The sequence below is a fragment of the Micromys minutus genome, assembly GCF_963924665.1.
Source record: "Micromys minutus genome assembly, chromosome: 17".
NCBI classification, from domain to species: Eukaryota; Metazoa; Chordata; class Mammalia; order Rodentia; family Muridae; genus Micromys; species Micromys minutus.
In genome coordinates this window covers 42,195,804-42,215,698 of record NC_137952.1, presented here as the reverse complement: position 1 = coordinate 42,215,698, position 19,895 = coordinate 42,195,804, and the positions used below count along the sequence as shown (strand labels likewise).

Genomic DNA, 19,895 nt, shown 5'->3' with positions numbered 1-19,895 from the left:
ATTACAGGGACATGTATGACATTGCTATGTCATACATAGTCTGTAAACAATAACTAGTTTTTGTTGCTCTTGAGTTTTTTTCTTTTGTATTGCCATATAATAATATGAAGTACTTTACAGAACTATAACAGTTTATTGGCCCATCATCTCTCAAATCCTTTCATATCTACACAATCTTTTGAAGTTTCTATAGTCTGAGGAATGAAATGTTAATATATTTATCATTATTTCATTTTATAAATGGGGAAGCTGAGGCCCAAAGATGTTGAAGATCTTGACTGAAATGATCAGAGTCATGATATGTCCAAGTATGTTCCTCTGCATAGAAGGCAGGACTCCGACTTAGGAGGATACCTGTTCTGTTCCCTATTCCAATGCCATCAGAGTGGTGGACCCATCTGAATGGAGTGACATGCCCCTGCAGCTAGAACAGCTGACTATTACATGTATTACATGTGTTACATGTTACTTGTGTTATAGGACATCACTGTCATTAGAGCCAAAACCTCAGTGCAGAACAACCAAGAATGGTGCTATGGTAGTGGTTTTCAGGAGATCGCTATATGCAGTCCTTGCTCCCTTGTATGATGGAACGAACGGACATCCTTACATGCAGTAGGTAGAAGCTGCTGATGCCTGCCAGTTCCCCCGTCTTGCCCGGTTTATCATTCTCTAGGGATATTCCACAACACTCATTTATCCCCTCATGAAATATTTTTCAGCCATGTCCAAAGTCCTGTGCTGCCTTTGTGTTTCCTTCCCACATCACTGGCCACTACTTTTCTGTCTGATTTTGCAGAGACCTTCTGTTCTTTCTGATATTGTAAACGGGTAGATGTTGGATGCTTTGCACCTTTTGTTACAACTTCAGCATCATGTCTTTAATACCAAGTAACCATGGATGGTTCTCACACTCATATTTTTACTCTCCATTTATCCTGGGACTTTGTCGTCTAAGTCATTTAGGTGATATCTCAACATGAGTGTCTAATAAGCTTAATGGAGTCATAGCAGAAATCAGAAAAAAAATGTCTCCATTAATAAGTTGTCTATTTTTTTAACAAATTATCCTAGGGCTTTGTTGTTTGAAACAACAGTGTACATTTATCAACTTGCACAAATTCCTGGGTCAGATCTCTCAGTATATCAGCTATCAATTGTTCTGTAACGAACTCTCAGGGAACAAAATGTACTGCTGTTTAACACACTGCCTGTTAAGACAGAAAATACAAACATTTACTATTTCGTTCTTTCTGGATATCAGTAATTCGGGGATCCTTAGGTAGTTGACTCTGTCTTGGCATCCCTTATAAGGCTGCAGTCAAAGAATCAGGCTGGGCTACTGTGACCTGAGGGACAGACATGAGCTACAGGAGGCGCTTTCACCATAGCTCACGGGTGTCGGTTTCTAGCTCATTCATGGCAGGAAGCCTTACTCTTTGAACCATGGTCTTCTCAGACGGATTGTGGTGTGTTCACCTGGTGGAGCAGTTGGAGAAAGGCAGAGCAAGCCATTTCTCTGAGAGAAGCTGTACCACAAGGCTGGGGCCGTTCAAATGGACACAGCAGTTTGCTGGCTTCCTTCTCCTCCTTGTTCTTGTCCTCCCGCCTCTCTACTACCAAGTTCCCTTATCCCTACTCCTCAACATCAGAATGAAATGTGTTTTCCCTGGGATCTCACTGAAGGCTGGCCAAAGCCAAATTTTTTTTTTTCTCATGAATACCTGAAGTTTTTTCTTTATTCTCAATTGAACTTAGTTGCTGAAAAATCCTATACTCTTACTAAATACTGAAGCAAAAGCTACTTAGCACCAGGAGCCATGTCTTATCTTTTATTGGTATAGGAGCTGTATTGTATACAAGAATTTCACGCACTCCCTTCAAGGAGATAAGTCTGAAAGCATGGAGAAATTCTCCTTCCTGCCCCTGACATTTCCCCCTCAAATGTTGGCTGGGAATTAATGTCCTTTATAATGGGGGTCTTTTCTTTATGATTATGGCAAACACAAAAATGTATTGTGGCACAAGAAAACAAAAATGGATAAGGATCATATGAATCCAATAAGCCAGTGGTTGGAGGGATGGGTGGCATAGAAGTGGGAAAGGACTTTCCTGGGTGTAGCTGGTATTGTAGGTGCCCAGGCAGGTCCTGTTGGCACTGCTTCTCCTCCTTCTTGTCACAGCCACAGGCTTCAGATCGCGATGTAGTGAATATTGCCCATGTGTGTCTCTCTTCCCAGGTGGATTACGATCGCGCGCAGATGGTCTTCAGTCCTCCACTGTCAGGGTCCGACACCTACCCCAGAGGCCCCACCAAACTACCTCAAAGTCAAAGCAAAGCAGGCTACTCTTCAAGTAGTCACCAGTACCCTTCTGGGTACCACAAAGCATCCCTATACCACCATCCTTCCCTGCAAACCAGTTCTCAGTATATCTCTACCGCTTCTTACTTGAGCTCTCTCAGTATCTCCTCGGGCACCTACCCTCCACCCAGCTGGGGCTCCTCCTCAGACCAGCAGCCCTCCAGGGTATCCCATGAACAGTTCCGAGCTGCCCTGCAACTGGTGGTCAGCCCGGGAGACCCCAGGGAATATTTGGATAACTTTATTAAAATCGGAGAAGGGTCGACAGGCATCGTGTGCATTGCAACAGAGAAGCACACGGGCAGGCAAGTGGCAGTGAAGAAAATGGACCTCCGAAAGCAACAGCGACGGGAACTCCTTTTTAATGAGGTGAATGCTGGGTTTGGATTGCCTCTTCTTCATGTTGATGTAATATTTACTTCCTATTTCAGAAACAGTACGTATGCAGGGGCTGGGGAGAAAATTCCCTTAGGAAACTGCTCAGTATGCAAGCATAAAGACCTAAGTTCCCTGGCCAGAAATCAAGTAAAACATCATCATCATCAACAACAGCAGCAGCAGCAGCAGCCTGGCAGGGTCATAAATGCTGTTAATCCCAGTTCAGAGAAATCTCCAATTTTTACTTGCTCCAATCTAGTGCTTTCTAGTGCAAGCTAGAGGGCCAACCCTCTGGGTGGACCCCCGGCTAGTAAGAGACCCTGCTCAATAAAACCAACACTTCTCAGTAACAGCATTTAAGGTTATCCTTTATTCTTCATATACCTGCTCACACCCATGTACCCAGCACTACACACATCCCACCCAACACACACACACACACACACACAGAGAGAGAGAGAGATGGAGACAGACAGACAGACAGAGGAATATTACGTTTTCAGTCATAGATTGGCACTTCAAATAGAAAGGCAAAGCCAACATCCCCCTGCAGTCCTTCCTCTAGCCCTGTTCTATGCATACATGGCTGTGACTTTTATAAAGTGTTCCATGAGTATCAGCCACTGTGCTAAGCACCAGCCTAGTTGAGCAACAACCCTTTGAGGTAGAAACGTGTTACCGTGTAAGAGACAAAGCAACCCGGATTGGTTAAATGACTGCCAGGGTTTGAGGCCTGTCCAGCAGAGTCCAGACCTCATCCTGTGCTGTCTGTCCCCGTGGGTACACCCACTACTCAGTGTTTCTAGGGGAGCCGTCCTGTCTCCCCAACAGCAAACTCCATACCTGTTTGTGTCCTTCCTATAAAGGATGTAAAGTACTTACATTTCATTCATGCATCTTCTCCTCTTCGTGATGTATCATTTACTAGATTGCTTATTGTTCTATCACGGTGCAAATGCTATATGCTATACAAATATTTGTTGTATTATGTCATTTATAGAATCGTAAGGACAAAAAGGGTTTATAGTACATACTCATTTTAAAAACTATTTCCATACATTTTTGTTAGATTAAAGAGATATGTAACTCATGAATTCACAAGGCCTGCAACCTTATACATATATATGTACCATTAACCCTGGAAGCAAGCAATAGCAACCTACATTAATATTTTAGTATTTTTTCTTATATTCTACTATTTACTTATCTTCTATTTGGAATCATACTATACATGTAGACTGATGGCTTTGTATTTTAACTTAATGTTTAACTTAGGATTTCATTTCATGTTAATAAAATTTTAGATAGTAAATTATCATATTTTAATATACTAAGCATATTTCTTCAATGGCCTCAAATTCATCCATCCTATATTATATAAATCATATTTATTAAATAATCTCTGATTTATAATGTTTACAGTGAGTGCTGTTTAGCTGCATGTTTTATAATTTTTATTAGATTCATAATGTGGGATTAACAACCCAAATGGCACATAAATATTTATAGTTTTTAGAGAATTAATATATAATGGTTTTAGAAAAATACTAGCTTGGGTCCTTACCAGTAACAATCCTCTGTCACATTTATGGCCATTAGTAGATGTCATATTATCTCTGCTGATCTCATAGACATGGACAAATCTTACTACTTTAATTAGAATTTTATTGCTAGTTGTCTGACTTTATTTTATGTATTTATATGCCATTTAATTTTTCCATAAATCATATAAATAACCTTTGTTTGCTTTTCCAATAGAGTTGTGACATTTGTCTTACTGATGATAGGAATAATTTTAACATCAGTTTTTGCATTCATTATACATGTACAAATTAACTTTTTTATATTTATTGCCTATGTATCAATTAGGAGCTCTATAATGAGTAAGAAGACAGGAGTAACTGTACCAAAAAAAAACAAAACAAAAAAATACAAAAATAAGCCCAAAAGATTAAAAAAAAAAACCAGTGTTTTGGCATTTTGTCCCTTTTGTGACTTCACCAGCAATCTGGAAATAGATACTTTGACAGAGCTGTCGTTGGTCCACATCTATAAAACAGTCTGTGGATGCTTGAGACTTTGAGCATACTGTTGGGAGCATTCTCACTTCTCCTATTAGAGTACAGAAGTAAGTTGGTCCATGGACACTGTACAGTGCTCTCAGCTACATCTGAAACGTCATAAATGGAGGCTCTATGAAGGCCCAGTGGCCTCCCTCATCTCTAGTTCCCAATAGATGCTCAGTACCTTACATAAGCCCTGGAAGCCACACAGATAAGTGGGCTTGGACACCTCCCCTGTATCCTGTTTCTGATTCTTAGAATTTTTTTCTATAGCATAGTTCCAGAAGAGACAGGCATAGCTTATCACTTCACACAAATTCTGAAAATCAACTCGAAGTAGCTACAGGGCAACAATTCCCAGATGCTCTTCCCAACAAGTAGGCATAATTTGGTCTTTTAACGGGCTATAGCATCTGATTTTTTAACATCTAAGTATGTTTTTTGTATTCAGACCAATTCTTCCTCAGATCTATCCTACATAATCTGTTTTCTTACAGCCCCTTTAATAACTGTTTACTTCGTGGGCCCCAGCACTACCCACTCAGCTTACTAAATCCTTGGTGGGTTGCCCCCCAGCAAAGTACGGAGAATGAGCTATACAGGCCCTTTCGATATGTCTGACTGCACTTTCCAAAATGCCAAAGTAAACTTTATCTTTGACAAACTTTGCTATATAACTGAAAGTCCTCCCTCTTTTTAACTTTTCTCTGCCCCGAACATCCTTTTGATCTTTCTGTTGTCTGTCTGGCCTGTCCTTTTTGTTTAAGCAAATATATTGGATTCTCTTCACTATAGGTAACTAATGCTGATGCCTCTCATCTGCAGTAGATTCCTGAACAATTTCCCCAGCACTCACCGCATCTCATTCAAAGTATTTTTTTTAAGACCACCAGTGAAAACATACCCAGATCTCAGCAGCAGACAGTAAACATGCATCTTTCTCCCTCATGCAGGTTGTAATAATGCGTGATTACCACCATGACAATGTAGTTGACATGTATAACAGCTACCTGGTTGGAGATGAGCTCTGGGTGGTCATGGAGTTTCTAGAAGGTGGTGCCTTGACAGACATTGTCACTCATACCAGGTAAGGCAGACCATTCACAGTATGACTGCAGTAACTACCTGCATGACTTCTTCATAAATCAACACCTGCACTCAAGGTCTGCAGCCCCCCCTCCCCAGAGAGCTCATTACTAAACCACAAATTAAATAAGTACCCATCCTACACTCTGAATTGATACACACTGACTCAATCTCAGAATCCTACTAGAACTCGGTTTTAGTAACCAGCAGCAGAACTTACATCACTTACATGGAGTTTAGATTTTTTTTTCCTCCTGAGTTGTCATGCCATGTCCATATGCTAACGCCACCAGGATCATCTGAGGACAGAAGGAACAGGTAAATGACCAAACTTTTATGTCACTGTAATGATCCTGTTAGGAAACAAAAAAAAAAAAAAAAAAGAAAAAAATTCAATTCTAGTCAAATACAACTTCAGAGCCTACAGTATAAGAGTTCAGGGACATGAATTTGTACTAATTACTCAAAAGCTAACAAATGTTTTCACTTTCTCTTGATTTATGTTGGGCCCCTGGAATGCTCAGTGCAAGGATTAATATTCTGTGATAATTCATGTCCCAGGAACTTCATTTTCTTTATTTGGATTTCTTTTCTAGGTGAGGCTAGAGACACGCACAAGTTCCCCAGAACCCAAGTGCCATCTCTTGAGCATCAGAAAGCTGTACCTAAACCTGTCTTCATCCTTAAATGTTTTCTCCTTCCTAGAATGAATGAAGAACAGACAGCTACAGTCTGCCTGTCAGTTCTGAAAGCTCTGTCCTACCTTCATAACCAAGGAGTGATTCACAGGGACATAAAGAGTGACTCCATTCTTCTGACAAGTGATGGCCGGGTAAGGTTTTCATGTTGGGTCCCCTCCAGTTAAGTTTGTCAGCTTGCCTGTCATGGACATGATTCTCTCTTTAAGAACACTTCCTCACAATTCTAGTTTCTGTTAGTTGCACATCGCCCACTCCAGTTCCCAGAGCTTGCAAAGAGGAAATTGCCTTCCTTCTGTGTCATCCTGTTACTCAGAATTACCAGTGACCTGAAATTGACGGAGAATGTGTCTCGGCCACAATGAGAGTGGGAAATAATGGAGACTATGAGAATTTCTTTTAACTTTCTACTGCATTCCATTTTTTTTCTTGCTAAATGAGTTTGGCTTTTCTTTGGCTCTGTCTACTTTCTTCCTGTGAGTCTGCATAACTTCAAAATCTCTGTTTCCATGGGAGAAACCAATGACCAAGTCTTCCTGACTACTTTGAGGAGACTCTAAAAGATAATTTGCCTATGTGAAAACAGACGTAGAAGAATCATAAGAAACAAGCCATCCAGATGGGTACAGGACTCTGAACTAGACCATCACTGTCACTGATGTGTGCTGAAGAGGTTGTGAGGTTTGGGACTGCTGGGCAGGAGCTCTGATCTTCGATGGAGGCCAGTATCATGAATTTGCCAGATGAAGCTTTAGAATAAATGTCCCCACTTCACTCTGCTCCTTGCTTCCAGTCTCCAGGAAGCGGTCAATTTACTCTCCGCCACGTGCTGCTTTGAGAAGGTCCGAAGAGAGAAAGAAAAGGCATTTGATTTAAAAGGCAAAGAGAAAACATTTACCAAACTATGTTTTGATACCCAGAGTTCTGCATTTCTTGTCAACATAATCTATGCAGGAGTTTCTGTCAAAGTTCAGAAGTCAGCAGAATGTAGGATCTGTGACCATCAGAGATGTGGCAAATTTGAATTCCACATTAGTGAAAAGTCTTGACACACAGACTCTCACTAGCTAGGCTCTTTTTACTCTCCTAAGATCTCCCCAGAGGAAGTGAGCTTGGGATAAGGAAATAGGCATCTCTTCATGGTATCTGGCTTTTATAACCCAGCAACCTCGGGGAGATGAAAAACATCCTTGTCACATCAGAATTTGCTGAAGAATTATCAGAGATGAGTTGGAAGAAACTGCCAATCTGTTTTGGCTCATCGTGTTTCATTTTTTAAAAAATTAAGTTTTACTATAGATTAATTAGTAAATTTAGTCAAGTAAAGAGGAGAACGATGTCTCATAATCCTATTCTCTCTTGTTTCATATTTACATGTGTGTGCATATATGGCATGCAATTTAAGGTTTGTGCATGAACAGTTTTAATTACTGCGTTTTGTCAATACTCCTGTTAAAACTTTTTTGAAAAGAGCAATACAAGGACAAGCATAAGTTTGCTTGGTTGTACAGTAAAACCACTCAAAAGTATGTGGCTTAAAACAATTACCATGCGTTTGTTCAAAAGTGCATAGGTCAGTAGTTTGAGTTTCATCTGCTAAGACAACTGGCCTCTGCTCTTGTCAACAGCCTGCAGCTGAGGGTCTCTGTCATGAACTTGTAGTTGCTGGCTTTCAACCAGGCTAGAGTGGAGGTTCTTCCACCTCAGCACTCTGAGAATTCTTCAGCAAATTCTGGTGTGACATGGGCATTCTCCATCTGGCTGGAGTTATCTCTCTCCTCTATATTGAAATCCAGCCTATTACAAGAACGTGATAGGGACCATCAGCTGTGGGCTGCTCACAAGCTGATGATGGTCTCTGTCTTGTTTGTAGCTAGCTGGTATGCAGTGGGAGAGAGAGTGCTAATGGGACCATGTGTCTCTCATCTCCCTGTAGAGTAGCCTTGGATAATCCACATGTTGCATGTCACAGTGTTCCCAAAAGTATCAAGAAGGGAAATCCCTGATGCAGAGTCAATGCACACATGCATTGCAGCCCTCAGGTTATATCATTTTAGTTAAAGTAGATCACACATTCACAGGATCCCAGTTTCAAGGGATAGAGCATAGACTGCACTTTTTTCCTGCATGCACATAGGTATAATGTGACTTTCATGTTCCGATGTACCTGTGAGAATGTATGTGCATGCATGTGACAGCTTACGTGTGATGATTGAAAATCTTTTTTAACTGCTTTTCCCTTTCATTGAGGCCAGGTCTCTCAGTTGAACCCAGAACTCACTGATACTATCCAGCTTGCCCTAGGGGATTCTCTGTCTCCACCTTCCACACGTTGAAATTACAGGGAGGCTCTCATGCTCACCCAGTTGGGTTCTGTGGGCCTTAGCTATAGTCCTCATATTGGCCAGATAAGGGCTTTAGCCTTTCAGCCCACCCCCACTAGCCTCCAACAACTCCTCTTCCTAAGATAAAGTAGAAAGTCACACAACAGAGGGCTGCAAAGGAGAAGACATGTCTATACACATGAAGTATAGGAGGAGGGCAAAAATCCTCTCCGTGACTCAGAAAGCACCTACGTAAGGCCCCACGAGCACAAAATACACGGAGCACTGAAGAGGTCCATGAATCAGTTCTAGGGATGGGACATGAAGAAACAAAAGCAGGGCAGTTTCAATCCATGCATATTTCCCTGGGTCTGGAGGTTTCTTTTCCTGGAAACACATCTGATTTGAAGTCACATGGGGGCTAAAATCATAGGGCAGTGTTTAATCAACTTAATTAAAGATTTTTTTAACCTCTGTTTAATATACAAGATTATTAAACTACCCAGTTGATAAATTCTCAAAGGTAGGACCTGTATCTCAAGCTTCCTTAAACCTCCATGTAGTCAGAAGGGCCTACAAGAATAGAAGCACTGTGGATGTTCCTGGTCTTGGTGATTTATTCACATATTTATTTTCTGAATGCTCATTATTGTGAGTGCTAGGAAAATATATATCCTAAGGTTGAACACAAGAAAGTACTTATTTCATTAAACTATATCATTTAGATGTAACAACAAACATAGATGGAGTAGTAAGTAAAATGCCTATTTGATTGATCCTTACCAGGAAAATTAGTTTTGTGGGTAAAAGTGTTTGCTGCACACATACGGAGTTCTGGATGCAGATCCCCAGAACCCACATGAGAAGGACAGGCATAGTGCTGCCTCATTGTAACTCCAGAACGTAGACATAGATACAATAAAGAAATCAATCAATCATCTTGACAAACATTCAACAGAAGGTGCTAAGTGTGGAGATTTCCATAATTAACTTAAGCAAGTGAGAAGAACAAGGCACGGTGATCCCAGAACTGGAACAGGACCATCAGAGCAGCCTCCTGGATGCAGAGGCAGAAGGTTGGGATGGACAAAGCTCATGCTGTCAGGGGTGGCAGGGTCCCAGGAAGAAGGAACCACCAGCAAGCTGGCTGGACCTTGTTTCTTGTATTGCCCCAAATGTGCTCATTCCCCCACACAGATCGACAGAGCATTTGGGTTCCAACGGGCTTTCTGGTCTCTGTCCAGGACTGGGATTTTTAAATGAGCATGAAGAGAAATGGATGGAGTGGAAGAAACAAGCTGTTTCACATGGCTCTGTATGAAACTTAGAGGCCAGTAAGCAACAAGTGAATGACCTTTGCCAAACTGAAAAGGAATTCATATAGATGACCAATAAACCCATTCCTTGAAAGGGCATGCACAAAAGTGGGCTTTATGCTCTCTCTCTCTCTCTCTCTCTCTCTCTCTCTCTCTCTCTCTCTCTCTCTCTCTAAACTGATTCCCCCATCTTAAAACTTGGGAGATTTCCCATAAACTTTATTTTTTTTTTTGATACAAAAGCAAAATGTTTATTAGTCCAGTGCACTAGGGTGGCCTACACCCAGAGGAGAGGCAACGCAGAGCCCATAAACTTTCAAATATCCATAATCCTGGGGGGGGGCTGGCAGCACTGTCCTCAAATCTACACATGCCATAATAAGTGTGATCCCACATAGCAAATACTGCTAGAGCTCCACCCATAGTTTTATGGAAACCTACCTTTCATGATCAATAGCTACACCCTCACATCTTCCCTGTGCATCTCTTTCCTGGGGAAGGGGGAGCTCTCTCTCTCTCTCTCTCTGGCTACTTGGATATGCCAAGCTAGAAATTCTTCCTCCCCAGAAGGCACCCTGAAACATCCTAGAAGTAGGGTATATGTACCCTGACTTACCTTGTGGATTGACTGTGAAGGCCTTCCTCTCTGGAGACTCTCAGAGATTCTTCACAGAATAAAGTCTTAGTTGTGATCTCTCGCTTAGTAGTTAATTTCTGATCAGGGGGGAAACACCAACTAATGGTGTGCTTATAGATAATGTAAAGAGTCTAGGCACCTCCCTTATATGTCTTCAACGAGGAATGGAGGACACGTGAGCACAGATCATCAACCAGTGTCGTATGACCACTCCACCCCCTCACCAGGATGTCACCAGCACTCAACAGGAATCCAGTGTCTCCTCACCGAGGATGGGCCCTGGAATATTCACTGTCTCTGGCTGTTCACTGATTGTATTGGTATTATTAGTTCTATTCCCTTTGACACTTTTATCTCTTAAATAGCATTTCTCAATTAACAGATGGCTCAAAGGTAATCACACAAAGGCAATTAAAAAAAAAATAAACAGAGCTTTGGGCATCTGAAATAGTTTTACTGACTCTGAAATTTGTCCTGATCTCCATCTGTGTCCCCTTCCTGCTTGTCCTCAGAGGAAGGACATCTCAGTGTAGGAGGTATCTCAGGAAGTCCTGGGACAAGCTTCCAGGCTTTCCTTTAACGGTGCAATAAAGCTTTGGGATAGTAACTTGCAACTAACTGAGCTCTGTCTAATTATAGGAGAAGAAATGAGGACTCTGCCCCTCTGAGTTAATGTCTATGATCTACTCCCTGTGCGCTTGGAGATGGTGCTTGGTGCCATGGTCCTTCCGAGATGCTGCTTTCTCCATCGTCAAACTGGCTTCTCTATTCCCAGTCTCAGGGTCTTGTGGTTGTTTCTTGCCATTGCTCTCGGTAAAGCAGGAGCTCTCAGACTTTAGTGAGCATCAGAAGCCAGTAGAGAACATGAAAATAAAACTGACTTCCTGGATCCTGCCTCTAGGGTGATAATTTAATCAGGCTAAGTGGTACCCAGGAATCTTCATCACTAACAAGCTGCCAGATGATGCTGAAGTTACACGAGTTGAGTGCTATTGCCTTGTTGAAAGCATCCAAGAAATATTCACAAAGGAAGCCATCACTGGCTGTAATTCAAAACTTGAAGCAACGGCACAAAACCCTAGTTTATGCAGTTTACAGAACAGGAAATTTACAATTCATTTTTGGATCTACCACTGTTCTAAAATGGACTTTCTTGCCCATTCCTCTACCTTGCATCTTTTTGTGGCCCATTTCCTGGATAGGAAGTATTAAGAGTTGTCTGGGATAATAGGTGAAAGTAAAGCTCCTTAAGAACTCTAAAGTCTGAGTTCCTTGGCGTGTGCTGTAACACATTACATCTCCCTTGGCTGGAAGCAATATGCTTCCTTCTGTTATTTCAGGATAACTGCATTAAGGAGATGGGTTAGTTTGCTTATAGCCACACTATCCAGTTCCATCTAAAACAATCTTCAGCTTAGAGCTGTGTGATTTGCTTCTAAGATCTGCCCACAGTGCTTTATTATACTCATGACTTGAGTTCTCATTACCTACTTGAGATTTATTTGGACAAATGTTGTGTGCAATTATGCTTTTTTAGAAAACTGTCTTTTATGTACTAGGATGAGTTGGAAGAAAAACATATACAAAGGCACTTCTGTTCCTGCAGAAGGAGAGTGAGCTTCTAACTCTTCTTCTGCCCAACATCTAGCTTCAGTTCCCTACATTACACATTTTTTAAGGGAAATAATTATTAAGATACCAGATTTTGAAGGATTTGGGGTTTCTCATGTCATCAAAGAGAAACCCACAATAGGATAATAAGGTTAAAAAGTACCAGTCCCCAAATGCTCAAAATGTCACTTCCTAGTTATTCAAATTTCTGATATGTGTAGGCAAATAAAATGTATTGCCATAAATTGTGATCATTAATCTTTAATCTATTTAACAAGAAGAAAAAAGAATAATATTCCCTCTTTAAAAAAAATAAAAATTATTGGCTTTAGAAACAACTAACAGTACAACTAACACTGCACTCAAAGTCACATAAACACACACAAAACACATATATATGCACAGAGAGACATTACAATGTTCTAAAGTGTATCCACACTTCTGAAAAATGTTGTATTTGCTGGATTCTTATTTGAATTCTCTATTTTAATTTTATCCATTAAAGTTAAGCCATTTGAATAATTTAAACATTGTCAGTCAAAATTGAACCAGATTATTACAAAGTGTAGCTGATATTACCAAAAATTTGGTCTTCTAGATTTAAACACTTGCTCATTCCTCTTGCTTCCTACCTCTCCTCTTTCTTGCAGTATCCTCCAGGAGCATGAAGTATATGATATGTGGGTTCACAAGGTGAAGTTAAAAACCCACCTTATTCTTCTTCTCTGTTTCTTTCCTTGGTCAACCTAAATTCTCCTGATACCTAGCCTGTTGTACTCTGGGAATTAATTGTCCCATAGGGGGCTGGGGCATGCAGAAAGGCACATCTGGAGGTTATCAAGGCTCTAGACTCTTGCCCCAGGTATTTAAAGCTCTTGTTTTGGCTGGTAAAGGAATGTTCCCACTGTCTCCAAGATTTGAAGAAACTACTGGATGCTACATCCAAACTGTGATGTGAGAAAACCTACTTCTACCCACATCATCGGCTCCATTTCAAAGGCATAGCCAGAGAAAACACTCAACTGGTTTTCAGGAGTATATCCAAAGGGTTGTAATATTTTCATGGTAGATGACTAAAGCTACTGTTTCAGGCCTTTAGATTTATCCTTAATGGTTCCAGCCCTTCCTTGGGCCTTAACCTCACTAAAAATGATAGTCATCCGTAGCACCTCTGGATGCTAGTTGACACAGATATTAAGTATTCAGAAACAAAGATAATTAAAGGTCTTCTCTCCATGGCTAGTCCAAAGACATATGCTACAGACCATCTTGAAGCCTACTATCATGTATGGGGAGGGTGGAAACTACATACTAGAAAGGAATAGGAGGCACAATACAACATCAGAGAATCATGGTATTAGCTCCATATTAGATGGCTGGTACCGATTTCTGTGCCAGTTGCTCTGTTGCTGTGATAAATACTACGACAAAAAGCAGCTTAGGGGAGGAAAATTTTTCTTGGCTTCTGCTTGGAGTTCCCAACTCATTGCTGGGAACGTCAAGACAAGCGCACTGGGGCAGGAACCATGAAGGAACGCTGCTTGTTGCATGCTCTTTGGCTTTCCCTCTCATAGGCTTATGCTTATCTACATTTCTTCTATAGACCAGGACCAGATGTGTAGGAATGATACCTTCACAGTAGGCTGGGCCCCCTGAATCAATTAAGAGTCAAGACATTTCCCCACAGGTGTGCACACAGGTCAATCTGGTCAAGGCAACTCCTTATTGAAGCCCACCTTCTGAGGTGACTGACTTCAGGGTGTTTCAAGTTGACAATAAAAGGTAACTAGAACATGAAACATATGACTGCATACTTGTATTTCCAAATAAGGGTATATTCTAAGGTCTTATACACACACATACACACACACACAATTTAATTAATAAGAAATCAAACGTTAAAAGTACATTTAAAAGCTTTAGAGGGTGAGGAGATTGCTTAGTATGCACCATGTTTATTTAAGTATGAAAACCTGTGTTCAGATACCCGCTGTACATGCCTGTAATCCTAACATTGGGTGACAGACAGGAGGATTCTAGCCAATTAGGGAGCTCCAAATTCAGTGAGAGCCTTTGTCTCAAAAGAGGAGAATAGGTAAAGAAACATATTATACATTGACCTCTGGTCTCCCTGACTGTGCACACACAGGTATACACACACACACACACACACACACACACACACATCTTTTTATTATAAAATTTTCAGTGGAACTACATGATTATAGTTGTAAAATGCGGGGCGGGGGGTGGTGTTGTCCTAGACAAATACTGTACCACTTAGCTAATCACCTACAAAACCAAGTTCAGATTGGGAAGGAAAGAATACCCAACACAAGTATATAGAAAGAACTGGGCCCTGAAATGAGAAGTTGGGGGAGAGAGCACACCCAATATGTCAGGTGAGTGTAGCAGGAGGAGAGCCAAGGGAAAGGCTGAGGGAAGCTCAGAAGAATATGAAGAACAGCAAGAGATAATTTGTACCCAAAAGACAGTATACTTCTTCTTCAGAAGTATATATTTTGGTCCATAGCAATCTTAAGGTCTGATGAGATGGCCATTCTTAACCTTGCTAATCAGTACTCAAAGTGCTCACTTTCTTGGATTCTATTGTCGATAACAGAGGTAAGTTGCCCATTAGTGTTCTGTCTATAAGACCATCTGGTGTTCAGAGCAGGGCATCATGACTAGGAACTGTACCTTCCAGCATAAACAGAGTCCTGGGCATTTAGAGTCCGTAGATTAGCTGGTGTCTCACAGTGCAGTTTGTTCTGAAATATGGTCTCAAGAGCACTAGAGTTCTGTGCAAGGATTTTCAGAACACATTCATGATGTCAAAGATAAAAAAGATAATATACGCACACTGAGACTTTGGGCTAACCACTTTAAATGTCTGACAGCTGAGTGCTGACTCTGTTTATATACCTAGATTTACACCTACACAGATGTTTCCATGGGCAAAGGAGCTAAGCAACAGGAGAAGGGGAAGCTGGCACTGCAGTGTTAACTCAGTGACCTAGGCTGTTGGAGGTCCTACACTATTGTAAATTCAGATAATGATGATGGATAGGCTTCAGTTGCTTACGTAGGTGAAGATAGCAGTGTCTGGCATCAGTGTGAGAAGAGGCCTTTGGTCCAGGGAGGGCACATTTTCCCAATGTAGGGGAATGCCAAGGCAATGGGGTGGAGAGGTAGGGGGGATGGAATTTGGGTGGAGGAAGAGGATAGCATTTCAAATGTAAATACAGAGTATCTAAAAAATTTATTTTTAAAGATGATGGATATTTGAGTGATCTCATGGTTCATAAAAATATAAACATGTTTAGCATCAAGCATCTGAACTGTAGCAACTTGAGTCATATTTCTACAGAGAACATCTACTCCATCATACAAAAGCATCTTCTGTGGTATCATAATGGGTTTGAGAAATACATTGTTTGGGATACTTAACGTGTAAGGGTTACCTGTACTTGTCCTATGATTTGATGAGAGATAAAACCTGCAGGAGTTCTAGACTGATAGGCAAGGTTCTGGAAACTTCTTTACTATCTCTGAGTCCCAGTAATGAGTGTGAATGAATGAATCTCTTTGTCCCTGTTTCTGGTCTGTGTTTATATGTCTACTAGTGGGCAGTGCTTTCTAATTATCTCTTCACTGCTTTGCTTCTCCCCTCAGATAAAGTTATCTGATTTTGGTTTCTGTGCTCAAGTTTCTAAAGAGGTGCCAAAGAGGAAGTCACTGGTGGGTACCCCGTACTGGATGGCACCTGAAGTGATTTCCAGGCTACCTTATGGGACAGAGGTAAGTAGGTGGCAGCCATCATTTGGAGGCAGTGGGTCCTGAGATCTTCCCCAGAGACACAGTGGTCTTGGGTCAAGGAGTTAAGGGACTTCTGACTCCGTTGTTCCCTACCATTGGCGATCTACTGGTTTAAGCTGACAGTGACACATTACCACCATCTTTATTTACACAGTGGCTCTCTCTGGAGTCTTACCAGATAGTGGGCAGGGGATCATGGAGTGATTAAAATGCTAGTCCCACACCTAGTGACAGGTTGTCAGGAAATATAACTGGAATGCTTCAGAAAGGGGAAAGAAGTGCAGGAAGTTCCACAAGGGAGTGATGTTTGCCTATCATGGAAATCTAATAGAAAACCGTGTGTGTACAGCAAGACATTCGAAATACAACTCAATCTTTATTTCTTCTAAAAAGGAGAGAACACCCACTAAGGGATGAGGCTTAAAATATGAAAAGGGAGGAAGGCTGAACAGAGGCTTTCTAGGCAGAGGACGGTGTGTGCAGAAACCCAGAGGCAAGCAGATTTCCCATAGTGCTTCTGTGCACTGGGCTCTAGATGAGCTATGGCTTGTAGTGATGAGGGCAGAGCGACATCTGAAAGAAGACGGGCTCTGTTCTCCCGCTCGGCTTCCTGTGATCCTGAATGAGGACCCGGCTTGTTTTCCTCACTGTGGTCCCCAGAGATAAATCGTCAGTGAAGGTCATCATGAGAAGTAGAGGAAGGACACAGGTTTACAGAGCCACTGCCCTAGCCTCCCTTCCCCTCTGCCTGCCCATTCCTTACTCAGAACTCCTCCTCACCACCCTCTGAAAACAGCTTAGGAAGCAGGATTCTGTGTGGGTTCATTCAAAATAGGAAAAGGCAGAAGAGGAAAGCTCCAAAGTGGGTAGGGACGGAACTCGGTGTAACTCGGATTCGTAGATGTGTGAATGTGTGAAAGCATACTATTCGTGGAACAAAGTCGCTTCTTGAAGTTTGCTTCAAACGTATCAAAGAATTTTCTCAGATTCTTATGTTTAAATGTAACTTTTCTCTATTTTCAAAATGGAAAAATTTGGGTTTGTTTTTTTTTTTTTTTTTTTTTTTTTTTGGAATCTGGTCTGGTTAGTACAGTAGTTAGTACAGAACTTAAAGGGATTAAATTAAAGTACTAAACTTGAGAATGGAAAATTTTCATCTCTAATAAACTGGTAAGAACTTAAGTAGAGTCATCTTTGAAAAGCACACCAGGCCTTTGGAGGTGTTTACCAGATATTTAAGATACACTGCTTATTCAGAAGACCTGGATTCAGTCCCAATACCTACATCAGGGGGCTCACAGCTACCCAAAATTACAGTTCTAGAGGCTCTGACATCCTCTTTTGGCCTCTGCGGGCAAACCATAAACACACACACACACACACACACACACACACACACACACAGAGATACGTAGACAAATCTCATTAGCCAAAAAGAGTGAAAAAAATCAGCATGTAAAATTATTAAGTTTGAAAAGTCTTAAATTAATGTATTTGGAAATACATGTCGGTATGCTGGGTTTCATGATACAATCAGAGCTGCAGAATGTTCTCCATTCCTGATATAACTAAAGGATTGTGCCTAACAGGTGGACATCTGGTCCCTGGGGATAATGGTGATAGAGATGATTGATGGTGAGCCCCCCTATTTCAATGAGCCTCCTCTGCAGGCCATGAGGAGGATCCGGGACAGCTTACCTCCAAGGGTAAAGGACCTACACAAGGTAAGAATCGCCAATGGATCTTTCAGCATCTCTGTTTATTTAATGACTGGCATATCCAGTCCACCGGCTCTAATTCGGTGTAAGAGTTTTGGATTAGTCATCTAGATTCACATCTATAGTTTTCTTTGCCTTTACCGGGCAAGGGACTCCGCACCTCCTACTACAAAGTTTTGCATCTATAAATGGGATGTCACCAGCTTTTCTCTCAGTGGACCAGTGAGAGATGAATTGAACAATCCTTCCAGTATGTTCTCCCTGAGTAACTGGTACCTTCTTGGGACATCTAAGTGCTAGGGATGTTGCAGTGCAAGCATCCGATTCCTTGACTCCTGTAGGTCTTGCATTCTAAGTAGAAATACAATTTACACACATGGATTAAAAAATCAGCACATGCTATAAAAAAAAGCCAAAATATTGTGGTGAGATAAAATGTACAAGATGAAAGATAGGAGCTCCTTTCCCATGCAAAGCCAAGGAAGCCATTTATGGAAAGATTTATCCAGGCCAAATGGAAAGACAGCTCTAGCCATGCAAACATCTGGAAGGAAAACGTCCCGGGCAGAAGGCACATCGGATGCAAGGACCCGAAGCCAAGGAAGGAGGCTCATGTTGCAGCACACAGCAGGAGATAAGGATAGGACATTTCAGAGACACAGTCGAGAACCAGATCATGCAGGAAGGAAGGGCATGTTCATATCAAGGACCAGTGGGTTTTCACATGTCCCAAGTCATAACAACTGGGATTAAACCATGGCTTGTGGTTATTCCCAGAAATGCCCTGCCAGTGCTCAGCTCCCTGGAAGAGGACGTTTCAAAGTCCAGCCCAGCCTACCCATACCTCCCCCCATCTGATTTATAACAGAAAAAGCTCAAGGCTGCCTTTTTACAGGAGGGGAGTTTGGAATGATAGAAGTTCCCATTTCATCTCATCCCTCAATGAAAAGAACTCAGAAAATTGTTAACATAGGTTGTGCAGAAGGGCATTAAAGAGGAAAGAAGGGCATAAGAGTTTGAAAGTTTTGCTGGGATGGATTAAAATTTAACCGGTAAAATTTAACTAAAAATGAATTGTGTAAAAATCACCCCACATCCAATAGAAATGAGTGCTATGGAATAGACAAAGATATATTTATTTCTAATGTTTAAAAGCTGGGAAATTCCAGGCTTATCTTGCAAATGAGTAAATAATCCATGGAATAGTTAGACACTGAATGCTACATAAGAATAAAATGGTGAAAAAGTGAAGAAAGAATCTCACAAATGCAACATTGAGTGAAAATAAGCCAATAAGTAGTTTACATATATATATACATATGTATATAATTTATTTACATATTATATATGCACATATATGTATGTCTATGCTTGTACAAAACTATATTTGTGCTACTTATATATATTTATATGTTATATCCATATATTATATATATACATTATATATATATACATATACATACATATATATATATACATATATATATATAATTCTGTACAAAAAATAAATGCAGGTAAAACTCTCATATCCTATTAGCAGTAAGATGCCTTTTGTTGGGCTATAGGTAAGGACAAGAAGAGACACCTGAGGCACCCTTTAGAGTGGTAGACATGTCCTACATCTCGGTAGAGATAGAGAATGAGCAGATGTCAAATAAAGTCAATCAGGACATTCATTTAATGGTGCTCATCTCCACGTAATTAAGATAGATGTCAGAAAAGTCACCAGAAATTAAAGGGAAGTGCTCCTGTCAAGCAACCTGATAGAAATTCGTTTCTCTCTATGAAGAAAGCAGAGTCACTCCCACTGAGCACATTTCATAGTCTTAGTTGATTTTGTCACACATACAACCAGTACCTACATAATCCCAACACAACAGTT

The 19,895-nt window shown here is 41.0% G+C and overlaps 1 protein-coding gene across 1 annotated transcript in view; it reads left to right on the top strand.

Moving 5' to 3' along the window:
- Positions 1-19,895, top strand: part of PAK5 (p21 (RAC1) activated kinase 5) — a gene marked incomplete at both ends in the record, with an annotated part of 91,744 nt that overhangs the window by 71,456 nt on the left and 393 nt on the right. The window contains 5 exons of the mRNA XM_080930958.1: positions 2,241-2,732; positions 5,758-5,891; positions 6,596-6,722; positions 16,152-16,277; positions 17,885-18,019. Of these exons, the coding sequence (XP_080787084.1) occupies positions 2,241-2,732; positions 5,758-5,891; positions 6,596-6,722; positions 16,152-16,277; positions 17,885-18,019 (1,014 nt within the window). The remainder of the gene's footprint in view (positions 1-2,240; positions 2,733-5,757; positions 5,892-6,595; positions 6,723-16,151; positions 16,278-17,884; positions 18,020-19,895) is intronic.